The 15530-nt window shown below is 41.6% G+C and overlaps 1 protein-coding gene across 9 annotated transcripts in view; it reads left to right on the top strand.

Annotated features, from left to right (window-relative positions):
• PKHD1 (PKHD1 ciliary IPT domain containing fibrocystin/polyductin) overlaps positions 1-15530 on the top strand; it is a 256540-nt gene that overhangs the window by 7658 nt on the left and 233352 nt on the right. For all 9 annotated transcript variants that reach the window (XR_005264657.1, XR_011808607.1, XR_005264658.2 and 6 more), the window contains 13 exons: positions 1178-1235; positions 2608-2686; positions 4951-5025; positions 6835-6899; positions 7244-7283; positions 7871-7941; positions 9853-9954; positions 10237-10332; positions 10837-10972; positions 11829-11943; positions 12469-12744; positions 13514-13603; positions 14193-14286. Coding sequence is in view for 6 of the 9 variants with exons in the window: in XM_038177367.2 (XP_038033295.1) it covers positions 1178-1235; positions 2608-2686; positions 4951-5025; positions 6835-6899; positions 7244-7283; positions 7871-7941; positions 9853-9954; positions 10237-10332; positions 10837-10972; positions 11829-11943; positions 12469-12744; positions 13514-13603; positions 14193-14286 (1297 nt within the window). In the remaining 3 variants the exon portion in view is untranslated. The remainder of the gene's footprint in view (positions 1-1177; positions 1236-2607; positions 2687-4950; positions 5026-6834; positions 6900-7243; positions 7284-7870; positions 7942-9852; positions 9955-10236; positions 10333-10836; positions 10973-11828; positions 11944-12468; positions 12745-13513; positions 13604-14192; positions 14287-15530) is intronic.

Genomic DNA, 15530 nt, shown 5'->3' with positions numbered 1-15530 from the left:
TGAGAAATGGATGGTTTGGGGATGGGGACAGGACAAATACACAAGGGAAGCATAATTTTTCTTTAAGTTTAATGAAATCCAGCAGTTAATGACTTAGAATTGGGATTTAGCCAGCTAGCAGTGCTGCAGGCCAGTTTTCTGGAGGTACTTCTGGCTCCTGGGAAAAAAGAGAGGCCAATGGATTTTACAGCGTCTGAAGAAGCCAGGCACCTCTACAGATCACCTTAAGCCCAAGACACTTAAATTCCTTCGTGGATCTGACCCTTATTTTTTACTTGTTGTTATTCATTTCCAGAGTGCAGAATGCTGCACAGAGGAATGACAACAACATTACTTTTGCATTTCAGAGCAGGTATCTGAGGAGTAAGGCACTGAAGCTGTTTTGCCAAGGCCTCCCTGCTAAAAGCAGGGCTGTGCCTGTGTTTGAGACCAAGGCAGGGTGAGGATGTGGACTCTTGTGCATTTGGAAGGAGGCTGAGGACAACCTTCTTCCACTTCTAAGGGGTTCTTGTGTGTTCCCCATCTTCTGAGAAGCTTGCCTCAAAGCAAAATCTCTCTACTCCTTCTTGGACTCTGTTTAAGACAAAGATAGTGCCCCGTAGTGACTCCAGTATTTCCTTGTTCCCTCAGGTGGCAAAGTAGTGTTTCTCTGAACACATCTCTGATACTGTATTAAGATGGGTCAATGTAAGCCTTTTCTTGGCTACATTGCTTTTAGGTACCCAACAAGCTCATTAAATGCTACTGGAAGTCTCAGTTCTATGATGTAGAAATAGTTTTTTAAGAGGATATTAATTGGTGATGACACAATGCCAAATGAAATGGAGGTCTAATCTTCAGGCCAAAAAAAAAAAAAAAAAAAAAAAAAAGAAAAGGCTTAGCAATTCTTTAAAATATTAAACCACATCTTCTGGGATTGACTCCAACCAGGATGGGCAATCTGGGCACAAAGAAGGTGCAAGAAATTGCTGCAAACCAGACTCTGAATGCAGAGAGGGTAAGAAGGGTACATCTATACTTGCTCTCTTTTCAGAGCAGGAATCTGCTTCAAAGATCAAATCCTAAAGCACAACTCTCTGAAATGTGCGTGCCAACTGTGTTGTGAGCAATGCATAATCAGATCTTGTTGGGCTGCTGTGAGAATGACTGCTGTTTAACTACAAATTTCTCCTTGCAGTTTTCTACTGCACAGACACCTGTGGTTTACCAAATTAGCCCACCATCTGGCATCCCAGGTACGGGACCTTTCTTTAGGCTGGAGCCCACTTTAATTATTATTTGATGTTCCATACCATCTTTCTGCTTATGAGGGATCTTTGTTGCTGGGGTTCGAAATAGGCACCTCCAGAACTTAATGTCCAAGCTCACGCTGAACAGGAAAATGGGTTTGCACAAGGAGTCTGCTGCCCTGGGTACAAGAGAAATGGGTAATGCTCTGTGACTGCTGGGTTATTTGGCACGTGGCTTCTGTAGCCCAACTTTGCCTGAGTACAGAGATGCTGCAGAGTGCCAGATCTGATTGATTTCAGATTAAGTCATCTGGCCCTATTTATTTCATAGTAGTTTTGAGGGTTATCTATTAGGTGCTGATATTGTAATGTCATACCAGTCCTTTAATTAATAGGGTTTCAGATTGATCTTTAAAGTGGCATGATAAGACAATCTGGTTTTGTTCTGAACAACTACCTGGGCTTTGGAAGGCTTTTTCCCTGTTGCTATTCCGCTGGCATTTCCAGGCTTCTTCAAGCAGCTTGAAATGCTTATTTCCAAAATGAACCAGGTGTGGTTCACCTGGCCACATGTAGGCATTTACATTAGGGAGAGTTGAATCACCCTTCATGATTTTTATTGACCAATATGGGTTAGACCTCCACTGTCTATGGGGAGCTCAGAAAATCAACACACATGGTAGAACCTATGTATCTACCTACACTGTAGATATGCTAAGTGAGAATTTTGCTCTCTGAATTCCCTAAATACTCCTTTATTGCACCGTATGTTAATTAATCCTTATATTATCCTTATTTTTTTTTAGGTCCTGCTTCAAGGACTTAATTTTAAGCATATGTGCTTAAACATAGTATGTTAAAATGTTTATCCTAAAGGTAAAGCAGCTGCTGTACAGCTGCTTTGTGGTTATTATCTGTATTGTGTATAACACAATAAAATTGATTTGTGCTGAGGTTCTTCTTCAGGCTCTGGCCCTGTCTAGCATACAAACATTGCACACTAACTCCTAGCGCATGTTGATGATGCCATTTTGGTTGCTTCATGATGTTCTGCAGTGGCACTTGGATAGGATGGTGGTTTTAATTCACAAATGCGAGGAGATGTCTTGTTGGTACAAATACTAGAGTTCTGCTGAAAAATCTGGAATGGACTTTTTCAGTGGGAAACAGATGTGTGTTTTGGGGCAAGTGGATTTAAATGTACAGTTACCTTGAGCTTCGATAGAAACTGGGAGTAGGCATGGGTACAGGCAGTTGGGTAATGGTCTGCATTAATTTACAAAGATCAAGAATTTCTTTGGTTCAGCTCACAAAATCTGCAAATGTAAACACTCTGCTTTTAAAAGACTCTCTTCAATTTCTATTTCCTTTCAAACAGGAAATTTAATAGAGATATATGGGAAGACAATTGCTGGAAGATACGAGACCCTGGACTTCAATGTAGATTATATTGATGGGTAATTATATATAAGCTGCTAGCTGCCCCTGCCCCTGTAAATTGCCATTTCTTCTATCAGCCTCTGTGAAAGCAATAAATTGCAACCAGTTGGCCCAGAATTGCCATTTACTTCTTTTGTGCTTTATTGCAGCTCATGAGTTGGGCTCCAGCAAACTTTGTTAATCTAATTGCGACTGGTCCATTAAGCTAGTTGGTTTCTTTACTGGCAGCACAGTCAATCACGGCTCAGTGTGAATTGTACTGTAATTGCGTCTGGTTGCTGTAGATCTTATTTTGGCTAGCAAATTAAAATTTAACTAATTAAAATAATGTCAGAATCTAAAAGTTAAATAAATTTTCCCTCCCATTTGCATTTTTAGAAATACTATTAGTTGGAGGCAAACGCTCTAGTGAGTCAGAAGACAAAAGCACAAGTATTTTGAGACAAAAGGCTTTGTTTTTCACTGCTTTAAACCTTCTCTGGTCACTTCCTTGTTTTCAAGGAAGGTTTGATTTTATTTTCTGCTGCCTCTAGGGTTATGCACCACAGAGCAAAACAGGTAGTTTTTTTTTTTTTTTTTCCTTCCTTCCTTTTTTATTTATTTATTTTTATTTTTTTTTAACATTAGGACATCAGGACTATAAGCACAGTAAATCCAGAATGAGTACGAATGCTGACCTGATGTCTGTCATATACACATATATATGTTTAGAAATATTCAATATTCTCAGCTACTGCTGGGTTATGTTTTCCTTGCTCTTGCCTCAATGTCAGTGAAGAACTAAGCCCAGATGGATTTAGATCAGCTAGTAATCTATAGGTATTCTGGCATTTTAAGGATCAGTGCAGTAGTCAGGGAAGGTATATATTCTTAGTAGTAACTTAGAAATTTTAATTGCAGCAGCAGCAGCAGATATATGCCCACTACATGTTTTTGTAGCTAGTTAGACTGAATGGAGAAGTCCCTTGCTGTGTAACTAAATTCTCTGCTAACGTGAATGGAAGTCAGTGCAGATACTTGCCCTATCTTTTATCAGCCCTACAGTTTTGCTCACTGGACACACAGTACCATCCTTTGTTCAATACTAATTACTGTTTTACCTGTCTCTAGTGGAAGTGTGAAACCTTTGATCCGTGAGCAGAAAGGATGGTATGCCTGCAGGTTGCTTGGGCCTGCATGCTCCAATGCTATATTATTCATTTACAGATTGACCTCCCTATAGCCAAAAAGGAAATGGCTTCAAAATCTTAGCATACCAGGCAGGTTCACATCCTAGCTTCACAGGAATACTTTGCCCATTTTTGGTGTGTTAGTAAATACGTACCAGGTGGGGACTTGGACTTGAGCAGAGCCATCTGTCACTCAGTCACACTGATTCAGGATTCAGATGGCAGAAAAAAAAAAAAAAGAAGATTTTTTTAGTTAAAGTGTTTTGCATTCTTTTTCAGGCTTTGTATGGGATGTGAAGGTCCAATGATGAATCAATCATTTTTGCAGCACTGATTTTTTTTTTTTTTCAATTCATCCTTAAAAGAAAGGCATTATAGTGTCAGGAATCACTATTAATAAAAACAAACGCTGTTATAAAACTACTCTGAAGCATGGGTCATAGCAAAGTGTTTCACTTATTTTCCTCAATTGTCTATTGATTCTCAAAGAAACATTGCCACCTTTTGCTTGTTATGCTAATTACTGTGAACCTATTTCTCCCACCTGATTCCTCCTCCCCAGATGAAGTTTTCTTTCCATATCTGTTCTTTAAGGTGGGAATACTTAATTTTGCTGTTAGGAGGTTGGGTGATTTTTAGCAGAAGTAGTCTGTAGCATTACCTCTCAATGAAATAATGAAATGATTGAGGTCTGTCTTGAAGTGCTATGGTTGTACCAGCAGGATGATCTACTTGTGTTACCTGGTGCCTCTAAGAGGGAAGGGTGCATAGGGGCTATTTGGAACCCAAACCACCAGCCTTTTACTACAGGGAGGAGATACTGAGTTGTCTGAGGTCAGCATAAGTGTCTTGAAGATGGTTCTGCCACAATCTTTGTAGGCATGTAGTTCCTGCAGTATTTGGGGAATATATTTTACAGGCCAAGATATATAAGATGAATAAATAAAAAATAGGATTTGTCTAGGTTTCTGGATTAGTAAATGCTGGATACCAGTGAGGGAAAACTCCTGGCCCTTTTGAAAATACTGGCTGCTGATTTTAACAGAATCATGATTTTGCCAGCGAAGTTATCACCTGTCCTATCTTTTTGCTTGTTTCTTTTTTTTTCCTAGACCGGCTATTCTTACGGCAGAAGGAGATGGATGGATCAGCCTCTGCTCTTTTGCTGACAGACAGACTGGAAGCATGTCAGTTCTTGACCTACCTTTGGTTTGTAGTGGTGCGAGGGCTTATGTGCAGTTTTTTTTTTTTTTTTTTTTTGCTTTGTCATAATATAGAGAGGGACCATGGGGTCCCAGCTGAGCTGGCTCTCTACTCCTCTGGCTGTAGCTAGGCAGGGTCAGGACCCACAGATGATCAGATGATATGCAATGTCCTCGCTGCACCTATGCTGTTTAGGGGCCTCCAGCAAGGCAGGAGAGGGTAATGAACCGCAGGACATCATTAATGAGTGCAAAGCTCACAGTCATTGAGCAGTATTTGTATGCTGCTGTTGTGGGAATGTTACACAGCAAACGCAGCTCAGTCTATGCTATAACACAAGTATCAGTCTTTAATTTTTCTGTAATATAAATGATGCACTTCTCATGGAGCCTGTGAGCCCTGGAAGAGGGAGGCTGTTTTTACAAGGAACAGGGGAAAAACCTGCTCCTGCAGAACTTAGTGCCAAGGCTTCTCAGCAAGCCCTCTTATTGTGCTGTAAAATTCCTCCTGGCTCCCAGGAGGAGAACTTAAATGCAAATGGGAGTTGATGATGGAACTTGTGTTGTTTCACAGCTCCCAAAGGTTGATGTAGCACCAGCAGATCTTGCTTAATTGCTACCCATTCCTACTCATAGACTGGGGGTGTACAGAAGAACAATTAAGAGGAGAAATGCCAGAAAGTGCTATGTTTTCTGGGAGGTTTTGCCTAGGAAAAATAAACAAAGAAAACCCCACCATAGTCTAAACTACACCAGTGGGACAGTTTTAAGAGTGGGAGGAGGTGTGAAAGTGTCTCTTGAAATACTCCTCTGCCTCATACCCAGTATCATGTCTTAAAGATAGGTCCTCAGTTGTGCAAATCAATGACTGGGTGTAGATCTGGGTCTTGCCCTCAAACTCTTAAGCAGCCTAGAAACGAGAAGTGTGATCTCTTTGCAAGTCCTTGCAAACCATGCCCAGAATGGAGATTTGGTTGCAAAAATCCCATTGATTTGCATGGGAATTAGGCACCCAAATCCTTCTTAGGAGCCATCCCTGAGTGCTGCAGGGCAGATGGAGGGGACCTGGAGGGGAGAAACAGCATCCATTCCCCCAGGAGAGTGGTTTTAGGGGCAACCTGCATGTGTTATCTCTGCAGTACTGTCCTGTCTCTGTTTCCTCTAGCAGGAAATCCCTTCCCTGGTAGTGATAGGAGAGATGTTTAAAATACAAAAACCACAGGTCCAAACAGAAAATTCTTTATGCGGCTTGGCAAATTATTGTTTAAATTTCTACAGATGGAGTCATAGCATTATTGATCTTCCCCTATCCCACCTCCCAAAGCAGTTTCCGTGTTTAAAGTTTCCTCATTTTAAGAGCAAGCTCTAACCTCTTGTTGAGACATCACCTCCCTCCATCCTGTGCAGCTCCTCTCCTTCCAGAGGCATGGGTCTGAATTGCCCTTGTCAAGTTGTGAAGCAGAAGAAAAATGAAGCAAATTGAATTTTAGGCTTGTTTCTTTGTGTAAATCCTAGGTTGTATTCCCCACTTTCCCTCAGCTTTTGTCCTACTATTTGCCCTACCACATGGCAAGACCTGTCTGTCCTCAGCTCTTATTTAAAATGGGGGTTCTGAAAGTCACCAACAGGATCAGCTTCTGGAAATAAAGGAAAGGGGTCAGGCTGGAGTACTGTTTCTATGAGCTGCTGAGCTTATGAAGTGGAAGTCCACATCTTTGCTTGATTAAATGATTCTTGCTGTATCTTGCTCTTTTTGCTCCCAAGGCTCAGCAAAATCCTTTTGTTTTTCCACAGCTACCCAATTCAGGCAGATGAAGGAGTGGGGACCATGCGGTGCCGAGTGGAAGGGAACCACATAGGTTGGTGAAAGGGGGTGGAAATCATGTTTTTATTCTAGCATGTTTTGCTACTCCTGCATCTCCAGAGCTTGGAGGGTATCCATAGAGTTATTGGGATTTTTTTTTTTTTGATTCTTTTATTTGTGAGATTTCTTCGACTCTCATAGTATATTTTAAAGTATTCTAGCTTTTTCATTTAAATCAAGAGCAGCTCTGCCGAAATCAACACAATTGTACCGTTGTAAGAAAAGTGTAAGGAAGAGGAGAATCAGGAACAAGACATCTGGAAAAGGTTTGGTAGGATGCACTCTTCATAAAGCTCTCTGCATTTCTGCCATAAAGCACATTTATTTTCTCTCCTCCAGGGTCTCACAACGTTAGCTTCTCAGTGTTCAACAAAGGAAAGTGAGTAAAAGAGCCTTTCTCTCTCTCTCTTTTTTTTTTTTTTTTTTTTTTTTTTTAGTTTCATATGGGTATACAGCTCCATTTCTGATTCCAGAATAAGTGCATAAAATTTTATTGAAACTTGTGTTTCATTACTTAGAAATAAGGTTTTGCTAACTTGAGAAGATGGTCATCAGATTAGGGATGAAAAAGGAGAATATTTCCCCCCCCCAAGCATTTCTGCTTTGCAGTTCTAATACTTTATTTTTGGTGCCCAAACAAGAAGTAATTTAAGTTCAGATTGAATAAAATCCCTTTACCTTGCTTTTAGCTCTTTTTACAAATGGAAAAAATATAGACATAAAAGAAGAGGAGGTGAAAACACTTCCAAACCCATACATTTTTATATATTTTTTTAATGGTAAAACTTAATAAAGAGTCTCAGTCATGTAATAGTTTCTTGAATCAGTGCCTCAATGTGCAGGTGAAAGGTGGTGTTAGTCCCCATAGAAATGTTCCTCTGGAGAGCAAGTGTCCGGGTCTGCCAAAGGAAGGTCTACTGTAAGTTAAATGCCCATGGATCTCTCATGCATTTCTCTCTCTTGCAGATCAGCAGTCCACAAAGATGCTTGGCTCATCAGTGCCAAACAGGAGCTTTTCTTGTATCAAATACATTCAGGTACCGATCTGATTCACCTCAATGGTTGTCCCATCTCATGGCAGTGCCAGCAAGGTCTAAGAGCTCTAATTATGCCAATGGGATAATCCTTTTGTGCCCTCATTTTAGCTGTGTAGCCCTACCAGTATGGTAAGCTTCCTTACGGGCTCACTACACAAAGCTGCAGACCAAAAATTTCAGGATTACCAAATGTATTTGCTATGGCTGGGTGTGCTGCTATGGGCTTCATTCTAATCTGCAGTGAGTTAATATTCCTCTTAAGGATACATTTTAACTGTGTCTTTTGGACAACCTAACCTGAGAGAGAGTCAACCAGAGCACAGCAGGGTGCCAGGGTTTGGGATGGAGTCTCTTTGTCATTGTTTCTTGTCCCATCAGGTCACCAGTAGGCTTGAGGTGTTGGATTGAGAAGGGCTTTATTTCACCTCTCCCCCTTAAGTCACACTGTATTTGGTAGGAATGAGATGCTGGCCATAAAAGGATGCAATGCAGGCTTTAGGATGAGATAAAGCATCTCAAGGAGGGGATTATCAGCTACTCCAAGAGCTGGTTTCTGGATAAAGGGCTGGTGAGTGGCAGGTTTTTGTACTATTATTAAAAAAGGCAGACCGAGGCACACTATAACCTCCATGTGATATTTCCAGATATGAGAACAGCAGAAAACAAGATTCTGAGCACCAACCTGAGACTATGGCCATGAGCAAACAGAGTCAGTAAGGACCTGTGCCTAACAGTCAAAAGACAATTTTGACAACAACAGTCAGAAGATCAGCACTGGGCAGCCTTTGACTTCAGTCAGTGGTTGAATAACGCTGAAAAAGACCACTTGGTTCACCTGCACAGGTCCCCAGAAAGGTCCCATCATGGTTCTGCCATTCCCTTGACCTGTCAAGGGGCTGAAATTAATGTAATGGATGCACTGTTACCTTATGGGCTGTATCTTAGGAGCCTGGTTCAGGATATAACAAAATTAGTTTTTTATTCATTTATTTTTTCATAACAAAGCCAACACATAAACAATATATAAAATATAGCATACAGTTTGTTTCAGCTGTAAATTCAAAGCACTTTGTAATGGAGGGTAATTTTATGTGTTTATTTACAAACTGAGGAACCTTGCATGGAATTGGCTGCTAGCAGAGCACCAGCAGAAAGAAGACCTGCCAGATCTTTCCAGCAGACCACTGCAGTCAACACTGCCAAAATAAAGTTAAAAATCTGATGAACTAAGAAAAAAATGTAAATTTATACATCTGGGCAAGCTTCTCTCATATTTACTAGTCTTTTTTTCAGAACTGTGTGAAATTCAACTGGTTGGTTAAACTAGGGCATCTGAATGCAAAGTGAGGAAATGTCATCAAAGAGAAAAATAGGTTTCCAGTGTAGAAGGGCATAATTATAATAAGATCAAATCATGAAAGATTCCTGTAGTCATGATGTGGACGTTTGCCATCAGGTGTTCAGCTCCCTGTGTTTGTCCCTGAAACCTATGGGACAGTTGGAAAGCGCGGTAACATCTAAACCAATAAACTAAATTGAGAAACAAGTCAGACAAGGTCAAAAGGATTAAAATAATTTTATTTATTTATTTATTTATTTATTTTCCCAGAGTGCCTCAGTAGTGCAGAATATGCCGTTCTGCAATCTGAGCATGATAGATGCAGCCACTGCTAGGTAGTCCAAGCATTACAGTATTTCCCCTGTCATGCAGCTGTTATCCGTGTGGTTCATTCCTGGCGTAATCCCAGCGGCTGCCAAAATCTCAGTGGAGGCTCACTGAAGCCTGTTTTATTTACAGGAGCCTGTTCCGGTTGGAAATAGTGCAAGTGCACTGCTGGCTTTGACAGAAATAGGGCTGGGATTAATCTTTCCTACGCTCGTTTTCAGATCCCCCTTTTCCTTCCTCTGCAGAAATAGCCTCTGTGTTTCCAGCTGGTGGAAGTCTTGGAGGAGGCACTGATCTCACTATCACGGGGGATTATTTTGAGGAGCCGGTGCAGGTCACCTCTGCAGGTAAGAGGAATAATGCACTAGATTTTTTTATTTTATTTATTTATTTATTTTAAATACACAAAACCCAATTGCTCTTCAGAGATAATGACAGCATGGGAGATGTACTCACCATGAAGGAAGGTCCAGTGATTTGGACTATGGGAGTGAACCATTTTCCTTGCTTGATAGTAGAAACAGAGACTTCTAGCAAAGTGTCAGCACCTTCTGGTGATAAAGATGGGTTTATTCTGCTGCTCAGATGTTTTTCCAAGCCTGACATTTGTCTCCTTTCCCTGCTGCCAGGTGTCCCCTGTAAAGTGAAGCATGTCTCTCCCCAGCAAATCATCTGCACCACTGAGCCAGTTGGCAAGGGCAGGAGGCTCGGTGCCCCCCAGCCAGGTACGGTATTTGATAACCAAAGGTCCAAACAGGCAAAGCACACATGGAAACATAGGGTAGAAATAATTTGGTGTGAACGTGATCAAGAAACAGGATTTTCCAAGCCTTGAAGCTGGTTTCTCCTAGGTAAATAATAAGGAAAGGCAAGGTGGGGAGCTCAACCCACTGCTTGCACGGGCTACATGTATGGTGGGAAGGATGTCAGCCTGGTGTGTAGGGCTGTGGACAATAAGGGGGATGTACAGATGATATCTGTAGTATGGATGCCTGCCATAGGAAATTACTGTGCATAAAATGAAGTTTGGCTTATTTTGACTGTGGTTCAGTTCAGTACCTCTTCCAAGAGCAGTCCTGTAAGCTTGGTTGGAAGCTGTGTTCATCTGCAGAGCCAATTTATTATTAAATTTTTCTGTCCTGGCCTGCCTCCTTACACCACTGATTTTAGCATGTGCTCTGGGGTTTTTGTTGGCTGCTGCTGAGAACACTTTTATTTTAACTTTCTAGGAAATAGAGGGCTTCTCTTTGAAGTTTGGGATGATGCCTCTGATCTAACGGAAGCAGGTCCAGGATATAGATGGCAATTTGTACCTAATGCCAGCTCCCCAGTAAGATTTCTGTCTGCGGCAAAGCACTCCTTCAGGTACTCAGTGATTTTAAAAAGAGATGAAGCCATGGCAATCACCTTTAGCAGTGTAAGAGGTAGCAATAACACCTGACAGTTCTTTATAGCAGAGCCTGACTGCATTGCTCCTTTAAATCAAAGCAAACCCTCTGCTCTGAGGTCCTTTTGAAGCTCAGAATATTCAGCGAAGTGTTTTATTTTTCCCTTTTTGCTTTCATTCAGTATTTCTGTTCTGCCTGGCCTAGATGTGCTGAAATACCATGAAAGAAATTGCTGCGGTGGTAGAAGGAGCTGTAGTCAGTCTGTCTTGGGCTGGTGCTCTGGCCAGATGCAGAGGGGTCACATCCTTGGATGATGCTGGCAACTGCAGCTCAGGTGGTGCCAGTGGAAATAAAGTGATTTGCCCCAGGCTACAGAAATGTCTGAGCTGCGTTGGTGGCCACTGCGTCTGCCTCTTGAGATGCACCTATGAAGAGCTGTGCAATGCTCATGGACATTTTCATTTTTCTGTCATCTCTGTACTTTTTTTAGTTGATCTTGTGAGAGATCTTGAGCATTTTCCTGCCTATTCAGGGGTAAGACTTTGCTTTAGAAGAAATGTACAAACCAGGTGTAACCACCAACAGAACCCTACTTATTTTCATGAAGCTGCTTTTTTCTTCTTTTTGAAAACTTCTGTGAAACATGAGCACTGTAACATGTGAAAATTGGTCATTTTGAGGTTCTTCTAGTTTTAAAATCTGAGGGTGTATCATTATTACTTGGTCCTGTGCCCTTCCCTTGTTACTTGATGTATGCATGGAGGTGGAGTGCAGGGTGGCAGGGATTTTACAGTAACTCTTTTGCACGTTACAGACGTTCTGCTTTTGCTTAGCTCCAGGCTTCGTGGATTTTTTGTGGCTCCTCAGACCAACAATTACACCTTCTGGATTCAGGCAGATGGACAGGCATCTCTGTACCTGAGTTTATCTGAAGATCCAGGAAACAAGGTATTACTTCTGGTACAGAGAAAAATAAGGAGGTAACAATAGGAAGGAGTTTTAATTAAGGTCATCACAAGCAGGAATTCCCCCAACATGAATTGGCTTGTTGGCCCTTATTGTACGTCTGTTGGAAAGTTAAACTTTTATGATTGTAGTTGGCATTTTACATCAGCCCTATCAGCTGCCCAGCTCATGAAGGGCTCACCGTAACATCCAGAGTCTTTGAATTTCTTTTCCTGAAGACATTTTTGTTTGTATTTAAGGGACCAGAACTGAAGACATCCTTGCAAAGCTACATGGGGAACTGCTGCTGGGGCTAGGGTCAGCCATAAGAATTATATTTATTGTGGTATTAAGCCTTAAATCAAAGTTCTTTGAGATATTTTTTTTTTTTCCCTGTAGAATAGAAAAGAACACCAACCACCAACCCACTGATATCAGCCAAAAGCACAGGTCTGGTTTTGGAGCTGTGGGTGTTGTATTTTGGTGCTAGAGAAATGCCTCTGATTGATTTGGTTGGTTTGGACACAGGTGAGAATAGCTTCTATCCCTGCTGGCAATTCTGAATGGTCCGGGAACTGGGTGAAGAACTGGAGTGAAAGCTGGCAGCCAAAATCCCAGAAATTCGAGCTAACTGGTGGCCTCAGGTACTACCTGGAAGCACTACATCATGGAAAGACACCCAGCAATGGGATGAGAGTTGGAGTCCAGATACATAACACCTGGCTGAATCCCCAGGTGGTGAACAGCTACTACAGGGAGAGACACGAAATTCGGGCTCGTGCCTTGCATCTTCCAGAAGTGCAGGTCAGTGCTGCCTGCTTGGCCCTGGGGTTCCTTCCAACCTACACCATTCTGTGGGAGGTAGACTACCCTGATTCAATTGACATGGGTGGCAGCAAATCCTAATGGTAAAGGTCTTGTTCCCCCCTTGTTTTAACCTGCTGAGTTAGTTGATAAATACCGTCATGGGAACTGAAGGTGTCTGTGGCTTTCTCACTCATTGGTAGGAGGATATTTTTATGGTTTTGTTATAATTTGCTAATATGTTAAAGTGCAAGCAATGCTTACTCCCCTCAGATTTTACCTTGCTCATTACCTTGTTCCTCATGCTAATTAATACAGTCTTGGGATAGATTCTATTTTTTTTTCCCCCCCACCTAATGACAGAGAACTGTGTGTGTTATCAGAACGAGTCTACATGTATATTGTAATTGGGTGCTAGAAACTTCCAGCTTGATGAAGTGCTTGTGCTGAGGAAGTCTGTCCTTGTGGCTGAACCTCAGGGCTGTAGGATCATTCATGACTTTCACAACTTTCAGCATTTCTGTGCAAATTGTGTATCACTTGTGCTACTGTTAGTTTGAGAACCGGAGCCCCAGGTGTGTGTCAAGAGAGACCGTGGAAAGTGAGCATAGTTTAAGAGTAGCTGAAGGGCCTCTTTACAGAGGTTTGAAAGGACACGTTTGCTGTAAGTTCCTCCCTGGTAAATGATCCACGTAGCAGGCTTGAAGTCTTTGTGTCTCATGCAGCTTGTGCCTGTTTTCATCCATACGTTCCATTATTTGCTTGGCAGATGCTGACTGTGACTGGTACAGGGTGGTTCAGTATCTCCGGGAACAACGTCCTCCGCAAAATGATCCACACGAATGCTACTGCTCAGCAGGTAGGTGTCATTAGGCACAGACACCCAGTCCTCTGCTGGCTGTAACTGGTGAAGCTCTGGTAATTGACAGCCAGATTGACAGATAATACCAAATGAAATGTTCGGCCCAAAGGCTGAGGTGCATTTTACGTGAGCTAGTGGAGATTTTTGTTACTGGGAATGTCTCTGAGATTTTCTGGGGTGTGTGACTCCGGGGATATTCTAAACGCATCACAGCTTCTGCTCTTGGCCTGTCAGGTCTGCAGAGAAGTGTGTAGTGCCTTCAGACACCAGACCCTCAGTCTTCACCTGCGTGTTGCACACGCACTGCACATTAACCAGGCTCTTTTAAGAAATCTGTCCCTTCCTGAGTAGGCTGCTAACGATGCCTCACACTCCCTAAAGTATCTTAGATGTCCAGTTTGAGGCTCTGTCTGTGCTGAGCCTCAAATCAAAATTTTACTCTCAATCACTTGCCTACCTGCTCAGTCAGAGCCACCTTGTCACCAGTCCACAGCTGATGAAAAATGCAGTGACACACGTGTTGAAACTCTCTGCTGAATTGAGCCAGGCACCCTTGTACTGTGACTGCTTTTCACTTTTCTTTAAGGTCCAAACAGCAATAGAGGAACTTCTTTCAGTAGGATGTGACACGGAGCCAACTTCTGCTAAAATCCTTTTCCGTGATGGGTTTGAGAAAGAAGGTAGTAATTTCCTTTAACAAATAAGCAGTATTTACTGAGAGAGTTAATTTCCTTTTTCTGATATAAACGTACTTTAAACTTTTAATGACAGTAAATTCACACTTTTAATGGAGCTATGCACACATTTATTTGTATTTATTCTGATGCAACAAGCTTATCAAAGCAGGTTATATGTGTCGGTGGTTAGAAACATTAGGAGCACAGATGAAAAAGGCAAGTCCTGGGGCATGTGAAATTATTCATGTTTCAGTATGTGTGCTGAGGAAGCAGATCTAGTGTAGCCCATAGCTATAGCTCAGGATATAGCCTGATTATAACTCTAGAGGACTTTTTCTTTCAGTGTTTCTCAACGACTGGAAGTGAAACGATGCACATATCTGTGGTATCCTTGGCAGGTCAGGCAAGGTATAAAACATCAGCTTCTGTTTAAAGAAAAAAAAAAAAGGTTTTCTAACATGAAAGTATTGCACACATCAGAAGCTTACTCTATTTTACATTTCCAATATCAATAAGCATATACTAATCCTATGCCAAAAAGTCCACTATTGTCTAAAAAACCTAAAAAACCCACATTATTCCCTTGTATTCAGGACAGAGAGAACAGGACCCAGCCAGTAATATGTATATTTGGTGACTGACTCATCCGAGTGGATGAAAGCAATGATTTCATTTGAGTGGGTGGGGATGAAGGGAATTATTAAGCAGAAAACTGGAAACAGTGATTGGACATTCTTAGTCTAATTATGTGATCCCAGTGCTCCAGTTCTGCCAGCAAAAGAGAGGAAAGTTAACAGGGGTTCAACAGTGAAGTGGGAAGGAAAACTGATACGTAGCAAATAGAACAAAGGAGAACTTGAGTTTTCATTGATGGCTGTAAAATGTAGAAAATTTAAAGGCAGAACTGTGGTGAAATTGTGGTGAATGGATTCCAGGATAGTAAAAGAACAGCCAGATGTGTTCAGAGCCAGGGTCCATCTAGCCCAGCATGCTGCCTTCGGCAGAAACCAAAACGGATGCCTAGGGAAGAGTAAAAATTGGATGACCGTGTATAATAACTCACCATTAATTCTCTCTAGATCTGAAGTATTTTTGACTCAATGAATTTCCTGAGCAAGTGGTGTTTTTTTTTTTCTTTTTTTTTTTTTTCCATTCAACTACCTTCAGAAGTTCTCCCTTCCCTGTGCTTACGTAGCTCTTGAACACAGCTTGACAATTGCATTCATGCTATCTTCCAACAGAGATTC

The sequence above is a fragment of the Anas platyrhynchos genome, chromosome 3, assembly GCF_047663525.1.
Source record: "Anas platyrhynchos isolate ZD024472 breed Pekin duck chromosome 3, IASCAAS_PekinDuck_T2T, whole genome shotgun sequence".
In the NCBI taxonomy this organism is placed as follows: Eukaryota; Metazoa; Chordata; class Aves; order Anseriformes; family Anatidae; genus Anas; species Anas platyrhynchos.
Note: the sequence above shows the minus strand (reverse complement) of the source record. Positions and strands in the feature narration are given on the sequence as shown.